We start from the raw sequence: 19,012 nt of genomic DNA, 5'->3' as shown, positions 1-19,012 counted from the left end.
CAAGTATTTCTTTACTGATCACCTACTGCAGATTGTCCCCAACTTATGAAGTGTGACTTAGGATTTTTTGACTCTAGAATGGTGTGAAAGTGATCTGCATTGAGTAGAAACCGTACTTCCAGTTCTGTTTTTCACTTTCAGTACAGTAGTCAATAAATTACATGAGATTCTCAGCACTTTATTATAAAATAGGCTTTGTGTTAGATGATTTTGCCCAACTGTAGGCTAATGTTAAATGTTCTGAGCATGTTTAAGGTAGTCTACGCTAAGCTGTGATGTTCCATAGGCTAGGTGTATTAAATGCATTTTCTACTTAAGATATTTTCAACTTAAAATGGGTTTATGGGGATGTAACCCAATCATAAGTTGAAAAGCATTTGTATATGCAGTTTGCTAATCACTTGAACATGTTAAAAGAATAAAAATATGGTCATAGTCCTTAAGGCAGTTTTGGTCTTCTTGCAGGGAAAGAAATACATGCAGTTGTCTATATCCGATAGGCTACAGTTCTGGAAGTGTGGTTCTTGAATCATCATCACCAGCAGCAGCAGCTAGGAACTTGTTAGAAATAAATGCAAATTCTAGAGCCCCAACACAGACCTACTGAATCAGAAACTCTGGAGGTGGGGCTCAGCAATCTGTGTTTTAACACTCCTACCCCCTTGGTGATTATGATGCCCACTAGCATTTGAGAACCACCAATCTAAGGCAAAGAATGATTAAGTGCTAGAAGAGAACTAATGTTATATGGAACATAGAGAGGAGTGATTGATTTCAGTTTGGCAGATTAGGAAGAGATGATATTTGAGTTGGACCTTGAATGATGAGAATTTTAGTGGATGGGAATTTGGGGACAATTACAGTCTAGGCTAAGGAAATAACCTGAGCAAAAGCCAGAGATGTGATAATGATAGTGTATCTTATGCTTTAGGGGGCTGCAAATATTCTGTAGAAAATATGGCTGGTGAATTAAACCCTTCCCTAGATTGGCCCTGATGCCTTTGGGGCCTCAGAACTCATTTGACCATTTGGTTTGAACTAGATAAGAATAATGCAGGCCTGCACTGGACTTACTCATTTTTTTTCCTTAGTGTTAACATATATATCCTTTTACCTACAGCCTGTCCTTTCATCAGAGCACATGGCAGCCTTTGGGGTCTTTGGTCTCTGCCAGATCCATGCCTTTGTGGATTACCTGCGCAGCAAGTTGAATCCACAACAATTTGAAGTTCTTTTCCGGAGCGTCATCTCTCTGGTAGGCTTTGTCCTTCTCACCGTGGGAGCTCTCCTCATGCTGACAGGTAGGGAAGGCTCACAGCTTTTTTTCTTTTTTTTTTTTTTAAGATGGAGTTTCGCTGTTGTTGCCCAGGCTGGAGTGCAGTGGTGCGATCTCAGCTCAGCCTTTCAAGCGATTCTCCTGCCTCAGCCTCCTGAGTAGCTGGGATTACAGGCACCCGCCACCATGCCCGCCACCACGCCCGGCCAATTTTGTATTTTTAGTAGAGACGGTTTCTCCATGTTTGTCAGGCTGGTCTCAAACTCCTGACCTCAGGTGATCCACCTGCCTCAGCCTCCCAAATTGCTGGGATTACAGGTGTGAGCACTGCACCCGGTCAGGCTCAGAGCTTTTACTATTAAATGCAGATGGGTACAGACATAGAATAAACTCCAAAAGACAGGGTATTTTCTGAACACAAAAGATTATTTTTTTATTTCTTTTTTCATAGGAAGCATGTACAATCCCACAATTTTACATTCAATCCACTTTTCAGCCCAGTGTTTGGATTCAGCATAGCAGAAAATGTCTTGTTGGAGCTGCTCTTAATCACACCTGCTGAAAGGACTATATGTTACCTTGTGAATCTTTCTCCTTTTTCTTTCCTTTTTTTCTTTCCTATTGGTTGGGTGGGAGAAGTCATTATATTGCTTACCATATCCTCCAAGGTGGCACTCATCTAATCCCATGAAAACTAAATCATGGCTGTTTAGTTGGTTGGAAAGCCAAATTTTCCTTCTTTTTCCCTACTTTGATTTCTCAGAGATTAATTTGATTTTGCTCAAGTCTACCTATTGACTAATTCAGAGCAGGACTCGAGGATATAGTTGATATAATCTCTACAGTTGGCCTTGGTTTGACCAAATTTGGCCTAAAACCCTTTCAGGTAGCATTTCTGCCTCTATTCTTCTCTCCAAGTTTATATACAGCCTGGCTTTATTCTGCTGGCAGTGCTGACAAAAGTACTCTCAGGTTTGAAAGAAAGGAAGGAGTGAAACTCTTAAGTATTGGTGGCAATTAAGCAAAAACCTAATCCTTCTCTGTCACTGAGAATCTTATTAAAATGGGAAGTTGTGATTAATTTGGATCAGATGTTTGTTTGAAGAGTGTGTATGGAATATTTATTGCCTCTTTGCTGCTAGGAAAAATATCTCCCTGGACGGGGCGTTTCTACTCACTGCTGGATCCTTCTTATGCTAAGAACAACATCCCCATCATTGCTTCTGTGTCTGAGCATCAGCCCACAACCTGGTCCTCATACTATTTTGACCTGCAGCTCCTCGTCTTCATGTTTCCAGGTATGTGGCCTTGTGTTCTGAAATGGCCTTGTTTGTAAGAATCACGATTTGATTCCAAATTTGCAAGCTACCCTCATTCGTGTTTTGTTTTTCTTTGCCCGTTTATGTTGTGTAATACAGAGGACGGCTAAGCAAATTTTCTCATGTATGAAGCTGAGCAGAAGTCAGAAGTTCAACAGTTGTAGATATTGGCAAGTTCAGCCTCACAGTTTTCTGTTCATTTGTCATTTGTGTTATAAGTTAAAACTTAACCATAATTTTTACTCAGGTTTTGTTTTGTTTTGTTTGAGTACTTCTATCGTACTCCTTCCCCTTTACCCTTGTTTTTCCTCTTGGCAGTACTGAAATCCCATAATGAGTACTGCTGATTGTAAAGCCTCATCAATCTCTTATCTTCTGGCCAATCCAGATGTGTTTTAGAATTTACCAGTGTTAGTGGTCTTTTTCTCTTAAAAAATAACTTCTACCTTTTTTTTTTTTTTTTTGGAGATAGAGTCTTTCTCTGTTGCCTAGGCTGGAGGGCAGTGGTACGATCTCAGCTTACTGCAGCCTCTGCCTCCTGGGCTCAAGCCATCCTTCCACCTCACCCTCCTGAGTAGCTGGGACTACAGGTGCACGCCACCATGCCCGGGTAATTTTTTTTTTATTTTTTTTTGTAGAGATGGGGTTTTGCCATGTTGCCCAGGCTGGTCTTGAACTCATGGGCTCAAGCAGTCTGCTCACCTTGGCCTCTCATAGTGCTGGGATTACAGGCGTGAGCCACTGTGCCTGGCCAACTTTTACTTTTTTCCTATTGTGAAAGTAATTTGTGTATTGTAAAAAAAATATAAATAAATAGAAAAAGATGCTGGGCACAATGGCTCATGCCTATAATCCTAGCCAGTTAGGAGGCTGAGGTGAGAAAATCACTTAAGGTCAGGAATTTGAGATCAACCTGGGCAACATAGTGAGACCCACATCTAAAAAAACAAGAACAGGCCTGGAGTTGTAGCTCACATCAGTAATCCCAGCACTTTGGGAGGATGAGATGGGAGGATTGCTTGAGGCGAGGAGTTCAAGACCAGCCTGGGCAATATAGCGAGACCCCTGTCTCTACTTAAAAGAAAAAAAAAAACCATGATGTGCGCACACACCCATACCCCCACACACACACATACACACATATAAAATAAATAAAATTAGCTGGGCATGGTAGTGTGCACCTTCAGTCCCAGCTACTTGGAAGGCTGAGGTGGAAGGATTATTTGAGCCCAGGAGTTTGAGACCAGCCTCGGTTATACAGCAAGACCCCCATCTCAAAAAAGGTAAATATTAAAGAGCTCTCACTACCCATCTCTAGCCACTGTTAACATTTTGATGTATATTTATCAAATAAGAATGAGATCATAATTTTTTTCCCTGATTTTTTTCACTTCATAAAGAATCAAATTTCTCTGTTACTTAGTATTATTTTATAGAAATATTTAAAATATATCATTTACTAGTTTTTTTAAGTACAGAGATGTATCAAGATGTGTAAGAAGGCAAGTAGTCCATAATCTCATGCAGCAATATTTTAATATATTCCATTTTATAAATATACTATAATTAGCTCCTTGTTTTTGGACATTTGGGTTGTTTCTGATTCTTTTGCTACTTTAAAGTGTGCTGTAGTAAACATCTTTGCATGTTTCTATGATTGTTTTTTTAGGATAAATTCCTGGAAGTGGAATTGCTGGGTTAAATGTGTGGAATCATCCAGTGATATAATGAAGATGCCTTTACCTTGTAGGTTTCAACCTACAGGACTCAGCTGTTTATTTCTCCTTCCCTCTTTTGTAGTTGGCCTCTATTACTGCTTTAGCAACCTGTCTGATGCCCGGATTTTTATCATCATGTATGGTGTGACCAGCATGTACTTTTCAGCTGTAATGGTGAGGATGCCCTCAGTCTGGTAGACTTTTTCACTCTAACTCTGAGGTGCTTTTTTATCTGCCTGGCAGAATTCAGAAAGTACTGATGATTGTGCACATGCTTCCCTCTGAGCATTTGAGGGAATGAGTTGTAAGTTGTTGATCCTTTCCAGGAACGTATGGGACACTCATACATTCTGGTTGTGGGGTCCAACTTTCTTGGATTCATAACTTTGTATTATAGAAGCATTTTTGCACTTTGTTGGATAATATGACCCTGAGTGTCTTAAAACGGGAGATGATATTTTTTTTCTTGAAGGCGTGGGAGTATTACCCAGTGCTAGATCGTTAAAAGAGAGGAGGGATTTGATTTTTTTTGTTGTTTTTTGAGACAGAGTTTCACTCTTGTTGCCCAGGCTGGAGAGCAGTGGCTTGGTCTCGGCTCACCTCAACCTCTGCCTCCTGGGTTCAAGCAGTTCTCCTGCCTCAGCCTCCCGAGTAGCTGGGATTACTGGCATGCACCACCACACCCAGCTAATTTTGTATTTTTAGTAGAGATGGGGTTTCTCCATGTTCGTCAGGCTGATCTTGAACTCCCAACCTCAGGTGATCCACCTGCCTCGGCCTCCCAAAGTGCTGAGATTACAGGCATGAGCCACTGAGAATACACACATTCTCTTATATACTTTAAATCATCTCTAGATTGTACTACTAATAACTAATACTAGGTAAATGGTTGATAATACTGTATTGTTTAGGGAATGATGACAAGAAAAAAGAGAGGAGAGATTTTATATATTGTATTAAAATAGTGTTTCTCATACTTTTTTGGTCTCAAACCACAGTTAGGAAATATACTTTATATCATTCTTCAAGACGCACATATATATGTACATGCATATAATTGAAACAAAGTTTAAGAAATATATACTTCTACTGTAACTGTTTCAAGTATTTTCTCTTTCACTTTTTATGGAAGTCATGTTTGATGAAAACCCCTAAATTGATGTCTTGATCTACTAGTAGGCTGAAATCTGTAAATTGTGGAACACTGATTAGACTGATCATGCTTCCTGTCTCTGTTAGGTGCGTCTAATGCTAGTGTTGGCACCTGTTATGTGCATTCTCTCTGGCATTGGAGTCTCCCAGGTGCTGTCCACATACATGAAGAATTTGGACATAAGTCGTCCAGACAAGAAGAGCAAGAAGCAACAGGATTCTACCTACCCTATTAAGAATGAAGTGAGAAGCAATGTTAAGAGTAGACTTGGGAAACTCTGTGTGTGTGTGTATGTGTGTATGTGGGCAGCAGGGGGTGGGAGGAGTAAAGTAGAGCACTGTCCTAGGTGGTCAGAATTAACTCATATAGCCTCTGACTTATTTTGATCAATCTCATCTATATGAATGTGTCTAAGAAGTTGTCCTGTGTTGTGTGAATTTAGTCTGGTTAACTACACAATTAATTCTTTTTCCTTGTTTAGGTGGCAAGTGGGATGATACTGGTCATGGCTTTCTTTCTCATCACCTACACCTTTCATTCAACCTGGGTGACCAGCGAGGCCTACTCTTCTCCGTCCATTGTACTATCTGCCCGTGGTGGGGATGGCAGTAGGATCATATTTGATGACTTCCGAGAAGCATATTATTGGCTTCGTCACAATACTCCAGAGGTGAAGATTTGGGAGGAGTGGGAATTGTGGGTTAGGGGCAAAGGGGGAGACATTTGATGTTACAGTGAATCATACAGCTTTTAGATGGGTGGAAAGCTTGGTGAAATTGGAACTTTGCAACTCTAGTCTTGAATAAGCCTTAAAGGTGAACCTCCATTCAATTCAGGGATCTTTTATAGTTACTCTTACTAGTAATTATCTAGACTTTGCATGGACACTTTTATTGATATGATGATTTTTAACATGAGGTAGAACATCCCAGTTATAAAAGAAGAAAAAAGTTATAGATAAATAATACATGTTCACTTTAGAAAAATCAGAAAATTGAATAAAGAAGAAAGATATAAATCTTGTGTAAAGTGATCACCTTATGATAACTGCTTTTAACAATTTATACCTTTTGAGAATCTGAAATGATTTCCTTTACAATAACTATTAGGAATATCATTTCTGAGACAATTTGTTAGGAATAAAAACTTTTAAGAGTCTCTTAATTCTTGTCCATCATATCCTGTGATTTGAGTTTCCACGGCATCTTTATAATAAGTGATTTTTGCAATTCTGTTAAAAGGTTATTTAAGAAAATTGTCTAATGACACTAGGCTATTGATGTGGCTACATTGCACAGTCTCCCACACCTCCCACCCCATTATGTTTGTATAAAGTGACCTGGGATGAAGTGTTGGGAATGTTGGTTTGTTATTTGTGCTGAGATTTTATTGTATATAAATGGAAGACCAGGTGCCAGGATTTATTTTCTGGTTTGACATGCATTACTTTGTGAAGAAATTGATTAGTTAGCCAGGTGTCACTTCTGTCAGACCAAAGATGCCTTCTCTGTTGCATTTGATTTTTAGAGACAGTGAGAAGCTTGTTATTTCCATTTCCCATTCTACTTTCAGGATGCGAAGGTCATGTCCTGGTGGGATTATGGCTATCAGATTACAGCTATGGCAAATCGAACAATTTTAGTGGACAATAACACATGGAATAATACCCATATTTCTCGAGTAGGGCAGGTAAGATAAAAGGGATCTTGGAGTGTTTGGTGTGCAAGGTATAGTGGGAAATGTGTCTGCATGAGGGGATCACATGACTTCGGATTTTGCTCTGAGAATTGCACATTTGTTTTTCCAGGCAATGGCGTCCACAGAGGAAAAAGCCTATGAGATCATGAGGGAGCTTGATGTCAGCTATGTGCTGGTCATTTTTGGAGGCCTCACTGGGTATTCCTCTGATGGTAATATACTTGATTCTGTTTCTAGCTGCAGGACATAGATTCTAAGAAAACTAGATGAATATCCTAGTTTTCTGTACTTTTACAAATATTTTACTAAGATATTTTTCTTTCATGGGAAGTTCCTAAGTATTTGCAACCTGAGGTTTGGGTATTTTGATTTTTTTCCTTTTGCAACAAGAGGACATAAATATAAACAATTCTTGTGTAGGTACAGCATGCTATATGATTGTCTAAGGCATAGAAGTAGTTCCACAACCAGTAATAAAACCAAGCTGAACATAAGGCTCGTGACAATGAACTTAAGAATTAGCATTTTTTTAGTAGTTTTGAGCCATATAATCATTGACCAGCTTAGAAATGTTTTATATGGCCTGACAGCATGTGAAAAAAGAGAACATTTTATATATATATAAAATATATATAAATAAAAGTATGTGTAAAGTGGAGGTTACCATGTGCCCTATGATTATTGGCACAAAGATTTTTAGAAGAAACATCCAAATATAGTTATCTGCCTTAAAAGTGAATGTAATGCCTGTTTATACTTTAAAAAGTTAAGTAGTTCACAGCCGGATGTGGTGGCTCACACCTGTAATCCCAGCACTTTGGGAGGCCGAGGCGGGCAGATCACTTGAGATCAGGAGTTCATGACCAGCCTGGGCAACATAGTGAAACCTTGTCTCTATAAAAATTAGCCAGGCGTGGTGGCACATGCCTGTAGTCTTAGCTACTCAGGAGGCTGAATCAGGAGAATCGCTTGAACTCAGGAGGGAGAGGTTGCAGTGGGCTGAGATTGCGCCATTGGACTCCAGTCTGGGCAGCAGAGTGAGGCTGTTTCAAAAAAAAAAGTTAAACAGTTCTGAAGGTTTATAATAAAAAGTGATAGTTCACTGCCCGAAAATCTAAGTCCCCTTAACATCAGTCCCCAGAAGCTATTATTCCTGCAGCTATTTCTTCTAGTACTTACGTGCATATTTCTAAATACTGTGTATACAGTTTCCCCTCCATATCCATGGGTTCTGCATCTGTGGGTTCAACCAACTACAAATGGAAAATATTTGTGAAAAAAAAAAATCATAATACAACAATAAAAATAATACAAATAAAAAATACAGTATAACAACTATTTACATGGCATCTACACTGTATTAGGTGTTATAGGTAATCTAGACATGATTTAAAGTATATGGACAGATGTGCATAGGTTATATACAAATACTATACCATTTTATATAAGGGACTTCAGCATTTGTGAATTTTTTTTTTTTTTTTTTTTTTTTGAGACGGAGTCTCGCTCTGTCGCCCAGGCTGGAGTGCAGTGGCGCAATCTCGGCTCACTGCAAGCTCCGCCTCCCGGGTTCACGCCATTCTCCTGCCTCAGCCTCTCCGAGTAGCTGGGACTACAGGCGCCCGCCACCACGCCCGGCTAATTTTTTGTATTTTTAGTAGAGACGAGGTTTCACTGTGGCCTCGATCTCCTGACCTCGTGATCCGCCTGCCTCGGCCTCCCAAAGTGCTGGGATTACAAGCGTGAGCCACCGCGCCCGGCGCATTTGTGAATTTTGATATTCTGGTGGGAGGGGATATGTAAGTTAGACTTTTTATTTTTTAAAGAAGATAATATGATAACCATTAAAAAACAATGCAGAGTCCGGGTGTGATGGCTCATGCCTGTAATCCCAGCACTTTGGGAAGACTCTTGAGGTCAGGAGTTTGAGACCAGCCTGCCCAACATGATAAAACCCCGTCTCTACTAAAAAAAACACAAAAATTAGCCACGTGTGGTGGCACATGCCTGTAATCTCAGCTACTTGGGAGTCTGAGGCCAGATAATCACTTGAACCCGGGTGGCAGAGGTTGCAGTGAGTTGAGATTGCGCCACTGCACTCCAGCCTGGGTGACAGAGCGAGACTCCATCTCAAAGAAAAAAGAAAAATGCAAAACACTGTTACTGTCTAGATCCATGAAAACATGTATGTGAAGATCATAAAAGAAGATAGTGTAGTTGTCCTTCTGTTTCCATGGAGGATTGTTTCCAGGACACCCCCACCCCACCCCTACCCCTCACCAGGATAACCAGAATTTGTGGATGCTCAGGTCCCTTATATAAAATGGTTTAGTATTTGTATATAATATACACACATTCTCTTATATACTTTAAATCATCTCTAGATTGTAATACTAATCCCTAATACTAGGTAAATGGTTGTTAATACTGTATTGTTTAGGTAACAATGACAAGAAAAATCTTCATTACAGATGCAGTCATCTATTTTTTTGTTTTGTGAATATTTTTGATTAGAGTTTGTTGAATTTATGGATGTCAAACCCACAGATATGGAAGGCCAACTGTTTTGATTAATTTGTTACACTGAATTTATTTTTCAAGGTCAAATTATTAATTGGGCTTTACTAATAGGAGTTCTGTAACATTTGAGAGGCATAATAAAAATAAGAAAAGTTGGGCCTGGCCCAGCTTCTTTTTTTGTAGACAACCATATCTTTTGAACAATGGGCTGTCCTTGATGCAGTTCCTATCATCATCATCATTATTGTTTTTGAGACAGTTTCACTTTGTCACCCAGGCTGGAGTTCAGTGGCACGATGTCTGCTCACTGCAGCCTCTGCTTCCCATGCTCAAGTGATCTTCCCACCTCAGCCTCCTGAGTAGCTGGGACTACAGCCACACACCACCATGCCCGGCCAATTTTTGTACCTTTTGTAGAGATTGGGTTTTGCCACATTGCCCAGGCTGGTCTTGAACTCCTGTGCTCAAGTGATCCGCCCATCTCAGCCTCCCAAAGTGCTAGGATTATAGGTGTGAGCCATCACACCCGGCCATTCCTATTATTTTCACTCTTCATAGAGCTTATGAGGTTTTTGCTTCAGACATACCTGCCACGCGGCTACAATACTATTGTTCTATGATAGCTGAGCTGATGTTCTGGGGGTTTATTTTTGTTCCTGTTTCTGGCGCTATGATCTAGGGAAGTCTCTGTGCCTCAGTTTTTCCATTTGTAATATGAAGATAAGAATGCAGACACTGAACAAGATAGTAATATTATTCATTGGATGTTTACCATGTGACAAACAACTTATTAAATGCTTTACCCGTTGTTACTCATAGTAACAGCCCTATTGTTGTAGATACTCTTATTTTTCTAATTTGACAGATGAGAAAACTGAAGCACAGAGAGGTTAAATAACTTGCCCAAGGTCACCCAGCTAGAATTGGCAGTGCTGGAATTCAAACTTAGGCAGTTTGGATCCAGAGTCTGTTCTTAACCACCGTGATATCCCCTCAAACTCTTTGCAGTAGTGCAATAGGAATCTTATCTTTTTTTATGCATTAGAAATATTTTTAATACTAACCATCCAGTGAAACATGTAGCAACTGATTTCCCTAAAGTCTGTGCAAGCAATACAGTAAATGATGAACCCTAAAAGAGATATCATGAGTTGATGGTAGTGTCAATATTTATTAAGCATGGGAGTGTGTTTGACACAGAAGTGTTGACTTCTCATATACATGCTTTGGAGGTCTATAATTATGCAACTGTTGGTCAAGAAGGAGAACACTCATGTCTTGTCTACCTTTTTGGTAAAGCTACTACTCTTTAGATCAGTCCTGCCCACTGTCTAATAGAAATAATGGAAACCACATTATCATTTTAAGCTTTATATTCGTCACATCAAACTAAGTATAAAGAAACAGGTGAAAGTAATTTTAATAATTTTATTTAACTGAATAGTCATATCAAAACATTATTTAATTTAACATGTAACCAGTATACCCCCTTTTGGAGTTTTTTTTTTTTACTAACTTTTCAAAATCTAATGTGTATTTCATACTTCTAGTGTGTATTTTATACTTACAGTACATCTTAATTTGGACTAGCCACATTTCAGCTGCTCAGCAGCTATATGTAGCTAATTGCTACTATATTTGATAGCCTAGCCCTAGCTAATCTATAGGACCAATTTCAGTTGTGGCTTAAGTCTGGACTAGTAGCGTAGGATTTCAGGAGTATAATAATTTCTCAGAAAAGTTGTATATTTTGACGAAAAATGCTTTGCCCGTATGTTGTCCTCACTATTTTTACAAATTAGAGTTAAATGATACCAATCCCCATTAAAAAAATGTTGAGGAATTTTCTTAGAAACACTAACCTGCTTTAACTCCAGCAACCTTTGTGATGCAGCAGTTCTTTTTTTTTTTTTCTCCTAGATATCAACAAGTTTCTTTGGATGGTCCGGATTGGAGGGAGCACAGATACAGGCAAACATATCAAGGAGAATGACTATTATACTCCAACTGGGGAGTTCCGTGTGGACCGTGAAGGTTCTCCAGTGCTGCTCAACTGCCTCATGTACAAGATGTGTTACTATCGCTTTGGACAGGTTTACACAGAAGCCAGTGAGTGATTCATAATAATATTAATAACAGTAGTAATAATAGTGATCACTAATGCACAGTGTTTTCCATATGCCAAGCACTAGTAAGTGCTTTGTGTCTGTTAACTCATTTAATCCTCACAGCAACCCAAAAGGCATATACTGATATTATTGTCATATTATCTTTATTTTTGTTGTTTGTATATTTATTTGAGACAGGGTTTTTGCTCTGACACCCAGGCTGGAGTGCAGTGGTGCAGTCATGGCTCACTGCAGCCTTGATTTCCTGGGCTGAAGGAGTCCTCCTGATTCAGCCTCTTGAGTAGCTGGGACTAAGGTGCACACCACAACGCCTGGCTGTTTTTAAACTTTTTGTAGAGATGAGGTCTCACTGTGTAGCCTGGGCTGGTCTGGAACTCCTGAGCTCAAGCAATCTTCTTGTCATGGCCTCCTGAAGTACTGGGATTACAGACATGAGCTACTGCACCTAGCTATTGTTATTTTTGTTTTCTTTTCTTTTTTTTGAGATGAAGTCTTGTTCTGTTACCCAGGCTGGAGTGCAGTGGCACGATCTTGGCTCACTGCAACCTCCACCTCCCAGGTTCAAGTGATTCTCCTGCCTCAGCCTCCCAAGTAGCTAGAATTACAGGTGCGCTCCACCATCCCCAGCTAATTTTTTTTTTTTTTTTGTATTTTTAGTAGAGACATTGTTTCACTGTGTTGGCCAGGCTGGTCTCGAACTCCTGACCTCAAGTAATCCACCCACCTTGGCCTCCCAAAGTGCTGGGATTACAGGCATGAGCCACTGCACCCGGCCTGTTATTTTATATATGAGGAAATTGAGGTACAAATAGGTTATTTAACTGCCTAGTGTCACATAATTAATGACAGAGTCAGGATTCGAACTGACAAAGACTGGCTCCAAATTCTGTGCTTTTGACCATTACTTTTTATTGTCCTTAAGGGTATTACAGTGAAGACAGGAACAAAGGGGTAAGAAAGTGACTTTTCGTATCTTCTGATGACTATATTGAGAGTTATTTGATTAGGTTAAGTCTCTCCTTCTGACTTCAATTTCTTGGTTCTGCACTAGGGAGAATTTCTGACATGAATGCAGGTCTTTGACTTCTGGTAGGCTTTTTTCTCTGATCCATGCAAGGGTTGCTAATGTATTAGAGGCTCTGAATGACAATCCTCAGGAATAGAGGGCCTTGGAAGTCGGCTCCCTATGTCTGTCTTATCAGAGATAAGACATTGACTGGCAAGCATCATCTTGCATAGAACTTAAGTTAGGGTAACACTTGATTTGCCCTTACTACCTGATGCCCTTTTTTGCAGGCTCTACTCTCACCAAATTGCAGGCTGAGGAATAATCATTCAATTAGTAGATGGTTTACTGAATCCATATACTGTCTCTAGGAAATTAGCACTGTAGAAAGAAGTGTGTTCTTTTTCATCCCTCTCTAGAGCGTCCTCCAGGCTTTGACCGTGTCCGAAATGCCGAGATTGGGAATAAAGACTTTGAGCTTGATGTCCTGGAGGAAGCATATACCACAGAACATTGGCTGGTCAGGATATACAAGGTAAGCAGATGCTATACATCTCAGGAAGCAACTTTTATTTTTGCAGATTGGTTTCAGTGCTTATAAAATGGGCCACATATTTCTCAAATAGGGAAATTTCTCATGACATCTGTGTTTGAAAAGTAGTTTGCAAACTCATTGAAAATTTTACTTTTTATTTTAGATTGTTCTTAGAGAGTAGATGATCCCAGTCTGCCATCATTTTGGCAGTTGTTGCAGTGATACTTTTCCATCTGGGGCTTGACTCAACCAGTTTCTGTGATTATCAGGCTCACGGGTGGGGAGAGTGTAGGAAATAGAGAAAAAGTTCACATGTTTATATTTAACTGCATTTTCTTCTCTCTCTGAAGAACTTAAGGTATATAGAGTCACATAGAACCACATAGGAGTATATCTCTCATATAAGAAAAGATTGAGAACCCTTGATCTACGTGGAGGGTAGATCAGTAATATTGCTCCTCACAGGGGTATTCCAAAAGGCTAAGCAGAGAGAATCTAGTCTCTAATCAGTGCTTGTGTATTCACAGCACTAAACCAGGCTGCAGAACCCAACATAATCCTGCCCACTCTGGGTGAATCCATTTTAGTAGAAAATTTCTCCAAAGTTGATCTGATTGTAAATATTAAACTGACATCTTTATGTTGCAGGTAAAGGACCTGGATAATCGAGGCTTGTCAAGGACATAAATGTCACGTCCAGCTCTGATATGCTTCGCACTGAGCACATCACATTTAGGACGTTGAAGACTTTTTTTTTTTTTTTTTTTTTTTATGCAGTTTGTAAGAACAAAACTGGATGGCATCAGAATTGTCTGGAAGTTTTGTCCTGGGCAGTATGGGCTGGGCCAAATGAAATGATTTTTATAATTCTAAACAGGTTACCAAATGAAATGTCATGGCTTTACTTTGGTCGATTAAAGGGGGGAATTTTTTAAAAAAATGTGCCTTATTTGTTTTGACTTATAACTGATTTGAGGAAGGCAAAAGCTATGTTAGGCTGCCAGAAGGACATAAGCAGACCTTGTCAATTCTCTTAGCTCCCTAAATTAGCCAAATAGAGACTTCTTTCTCAAATCAGGAAAACTATCAAAGACCAATTCAGATCCTACATTTACAGACAGTTTTGTCATACTCTTTGCATTGCAGCACCTAGTACAATTCCTTGCAAATAGCGTGGCTCAATAAATTTTTATTGAATGAATAAATGTGGGACTAGAAGAGTGCCTTTCTGGGCTGCTATGTCTCTGTTCTCAATGTCTCTTATCCTTAGACGCTCTTTGACTTTATAAATCGGCAGTTTTGAAGACTCAAGACAAACAGTGAAATTATTGGTTTATCAATGGAGAGGAAGAAACTCTTCCAGCATTACATATAGAGCTTGATGGTCAGTAGGTGTTTTTGAATCAGCTTAAATATAATCATACATATCGATTTGAAATGGAGCTTTTCAGTACTCTCACTTACTCATGACACAGGAATGACCCTTTACTCAAAACTCTTGTGGTTATTCAAAGGTGAGCTTCTTTTTCCCTTAGTCTTAGCCTATGTGTTGCTATTATATATTGCTAACAAGTTTAACTACCTAATTTTGAAGCTCTTTCCAAATAAGATACAAATTAAAAAGGGAAGCATTGCCAGTAACAGGTCCCTAGAGAGTAGTGCCAGCCTGCCTGCAAGAAAAGAGAGGAGAAACTTCTTGAAAAGTTTTAAGCCTGGGCAACATAAGGAGATTGTTTCTATGAAAAATAAAAATTAGCCAGGTGTGGTGTACACTGTAGTCCCAGCTACTTGGGAAGATGAGATTGGAGGATCACTTGGGCCTGGGAGGTTGAGGCTACAGTGAACTGTGATTGTGCCACTGTACTCCAGTCTGGGTGACAGTGAAATCCTGTCTAAAAAACAAAAAAAAATTTAACTGGAAAGCACAGTGGTCCTTGAGGACAATTTAATATCAGGACAAAGAGCCTACGAATATATCACTGATGTATATAAACCCTAAGTCATTAATAAAAGCTAACTGTTTAGTGTTATCCATTTAAGGGAACAGGAGGAATTGCATAACTTTTAGATTAGTCATAGTGGTGCTCCTAAGGGATATGCTGTTGTATATTTGTATAGCCAGGGCACTTAGCCTTCCAAACCAATTTATATACCATGTTCTTCAACTGTGGGTGAGATTTAGCCTCAAGATTTGATTTACTGTATGTAAGTACATTACTTGATTTATATAAAGAATCTTTAGTGGAAGAGGTTATTCTGAATTATTTATCAATATGATTAATACCAGTTAGAAATTATTAATGATCTTCCTTTATACTATAAATAGGATAACTTTTAACTTGTTGCTACAGTTGTTGCTCTGAGGATCTTAATTTTGTTACTTTCTAGGCTACATGAAGCTATCTTTCTAAAAAGTGTACTTTTCATTTTCACTGTTACTGTGCACTTAGCATAAAAAACTCAAATCTAGGCCAGGTGCAGTAGCTCATGCCTGTAATCCCAGCACTTTGGGAGGCTGAAGCATGCAGATCACTTCAGCACAGGAGTTCAAGACCAGCCTGGGCAACATGGCAAAATCCCATCTCTACAAAAAATACAAAAACTAGCTGGGCATGGTGGCACATGCCTGTAGTCCCAGCTACGTGGAAGGCTGAGGTGGGAAGATTCCTTGAGCCTGGGAGGCGGAGGTTGCAGTGAGCCAAGATCACGTGCACTCCAGCCTGGGAGACAGAGTGAGACATTGTCTTAAAAAAAAAACAACAAAACAAAAACTCAATTCTAAAAGGCAGTAATGCTGTTTTCTACTCCCTAGTGGCAATCACTTTAAACTCTGATTCTCACATTACTTACTTTCAATACCATAAATAATTGCTTTATTTTTCTATGTTTGGTATTTCAATTTTAGGCATCATGTGTAGAATCTGTGGTAAGGAAACTGTAGAGTTAGCTTTTTCACCATCCCATTACTTCTACAGACAGACATATTCGTGCTATGTATTACAGTTTTGTTTGTTTGTTTGTTTTTTGAGATGGAGTCTCGCTCCCTGTCGCCCAGACTGGAGTACAGTGGCATGATCTTGGCTCACTGCAGCCTCTGCCTCCCAGTTTCAAGCGATTCTCCTTCCTTAGCCTCCTGAGTAGCTGGGATTATAGGTGTGTGCCAGCACACCCAGGTCATTTTTGTATTTTTAGTAGAGATGGGGTTTTGCCATGTTGGCCAGGCTGGTCTAAAACTCCTGGCCTTAGGTGATCTGCCTGCCTTGGCCTCCCAAATGTTCTGGGATTACAGGTGTGAGCCATTGCACCCAGCCTATAGTTCTAATAGTTATTTTTCTATTATCATGATTCTATTTATTATTTGATTTAGTTAAAATTTAGGTTAGATCTGTATTTTGCCTTATGGCTATTCACAACTAGGCCATGTAGTTTATTTACTATTACTACTTTTCCTGCATAACTTTTTTTTTTTTTTTTTGAGACGGAGTTTCGCTCTTGTTGCTCAGGCTGGAATGCAATGGTGCAACCTTCGCTCACCACAACCTCCACCTCCTGGGTTCAAGCGATTCTCCTGCCCCAGCCTCCCGAGTAGCTGGGATTACAGGCATGTGCCACCACGCCCACCTAATTTTGTATTTTTAGTAGAGACAGGGTTTCTCCATGTTGCTCAGCCTGGTCTCGAACTCCCGACCTCAGGTGATCTGCCTGCCTCAGCCTCCCAAAGTGCTGGGATTACAGAAATGAGTCACTGCACCCAGCCCACCTGCATAACTTTTTTAAGGGAGTTTTTTCATTTCTTTTTTGTACTTATCACTAATTTGTCCCCCAATTCTTCATTTGTGTCAACTTTTAATATGTTCAGACACATGAGGCATTTTCTTACATAAAAGTCTTTATGTTCCGTTTGGACTGGTTTACTCAAGGTTTGCTGCACGCCTCTTGGGTTGATGTATCTTTTCATTGTCACATTGTGTGTTAATCTCCTGACTTCTTTCTTATCATCTTTAAGTGCCTTTCTGAGAAAATGTTTGTGAGAGATAAATTTCTTGAGAACTTTTCATGTCTCTTGTCATACTCCATTGATAGGTTGGCTGGGTACAGAATTCTAGATTGCGAATGATTTTTCCTTAGGACTAGGAAGGCATTGACCCATTGTTTTCTATCTTCCATATGTTGAGAAATGTAATGCTGTTCCAATTTTTTTTTTTTAATGTATCCATTCCTTCTCACCTTCAACCCAGACCTCTTAGGATCTTCTCTTTATAATGTTTTGAAATTTTCCCAATGTTGTATCTTGAGTGGGTCACCTATTGTGCTGAGCAGTTTGGAATTTTATGTATGGAAAGTCAAGTTCCTCAGTTCTGGAAAATATTCTTGCATTATATATGCAAGATATTAAGAGAGGAAAGAGGATAGAAATCCCAACCTTCTTTTTCTTTCTGAAAAATAGTTATTTGGATGGTGGACTTCCTGAATTTATCTCCTAATGGTCTTATATTTACTCTTCTATTTACTTTTCTTCCTTCTCAGAGATTTCCTCAACTTTATTTTCTAATCTATTTAAAATAGCTTCCTTTTTTTCTTCTATACTTTTAATGCCCAGAGGGGTTGGATTTTTGTTGTTGTTTGACTATTCCTTTGTTTTGATGTCTTTCATATTAAAGACTTTCTCAAATTCTTGCTAGTCTGTTCCTCTTTAAGAGTGGGACCCTAGGCTGGGCGCAGTGGATCATGCCTGTAATCCCAGCACTTTGGGAGGCCGAAGCAGGCAGATCACTTGAGGCCAGGAGTTCGAGACCGGCCTGGCAACGTGGCAAAATCCTGTCCCTACTAAAAATACAAAAATTAGCTGGGTATGGGGTACACACCTGTAATCCCAGCTACTGGGGAGGCTGAGGCATGAGAATTGCTTGAACCCAGGAGGCGGAGGTTGCAGTGAGCAGACATCATGCCACTGCACTCCAACCTGGGAGACAGAGCAAGACTCTGTCTAAAAAAAAAAACAAGAGTGGGACCCAAAAAAGCTGATTGAAAGGTCTGTTTGTAGGGGGTGTAGATGGGGATTAATAATGTGGGTTTCAATGTACTGTGATCTGGCTGGGCTGTTACATTGGGAAATCCATGATACTGATTTTTAGATTTTTATCTTTTGCATAGGTAAGATTTCCCTTGAGAAGGCTTGCATATTCTCTTACTCAAGGATCGAAGCCAGGCAGTCAGCTTTCTGGGAGTAGAGTAGGGAAAGAAGTTTTAACAGGCTCAACCTTCAGTGGATAAAACTTAAACTTAATCCCTCTGTTTTCAGTAAGGTGCCCAAGCTTTTAACTGTGCCTAATGGTCTCCAGTTCACATACTGTGCATTTACCCTCTTAAATCTTGTACCAGCTTTGGGAAGGGACAGTTCCTTGGTTACATAGAAAGGGAAGGGATACGGGGATCTATTTGTTTTTTTATGTAGCCTTTAAACCTACCCCTTTTAGCCCCATTTTTACCTCCACCTTCAGTTACCTCGTGTCACCAGTTCAACTTGAGCTTTTTGAGAGTTCTGTGATGTTAATTCTGCTTTCCATTGCTAGCTTTGGGATTCACCTTCATTACCTTTCATCTAAAGGCTGCTTTCCAAAATGTGCCTCATACTCTGTTCTTATGGGTTCTTTTAAA

The 19,012-nt window shown here is 39.6% G+C and overlaps 1 protein-coding gene across 3 annotated transcripts in view; it reads left to right on the top strand.

Moving 5' to 3' along the window:
- The window catches only part of STT3A (STT3 oligosaccharyltransferase complex catalytic subunit A), a 30,441-nt gene extending 15,848 nt beyond the window's left edge, over positions 1-14,593 (top strand). For all 3 annotated transcript variants that reach the window (XM_003253351.4, XM_030828923.1, XM_030828924.1), the window contains 10 exons: positions 1,121-1,301; positions 2,419-2,574; positions 4,396-4,487; positions 5,553-5,708; positions 5,948-6,136; positions 7,039-7,155; positions 7,274-7,376; positions 11,605-11,793; positions 13,239-13,354; positions 14,003-14,593. In XM_003253351.4, coding sequence (XP_003253399.1) covers positions 1,121-1,301; positions 2,419-2,574; positions 4,396-4,487; positions 5,553-5,708; positions 5,948-6,136; positions 7,039-7,155; positions 7,274-7,376; positions 11,605-11,793; positions 13,239-13,354; positions 14,003-14,041 — 1,338 coding nt within the window. In that variant the 3' untranslated portion in view covers positions 14,042-14,593. The remainder of the gene's footprint in view (positions 1-1,120; positions 1,302-2,418; positions 2,575-4,395; positions 4,488-5,552; positions 5,709-5,947; positions 6,137-7,038; positions 7,156-7,273; positions 7,377-11,604; positions 11,794-13,238; positions 13,355-14,002) is intronic.
- Positions 14,594-19,012: the final 4,419 nt, after the last annotated feature.

The sequence above is a fragment of the Nomascus leucogenys genome, chromosome 15, assembly GCF_006542625.1.
Source record: "Nomascus leucogenys isolate Asia chromosome 15, Asia_NLE_v1, whole genome shotgun sequence".
NCBI lineage: Eukaryota > Metazoa > Chordata > Mammalia > Primates > Hylobatidae > Nomascus > Nomascus leucogenys.
This window is presented reverse-complemented; position numbering and strand designations above follow the sequence as displayed.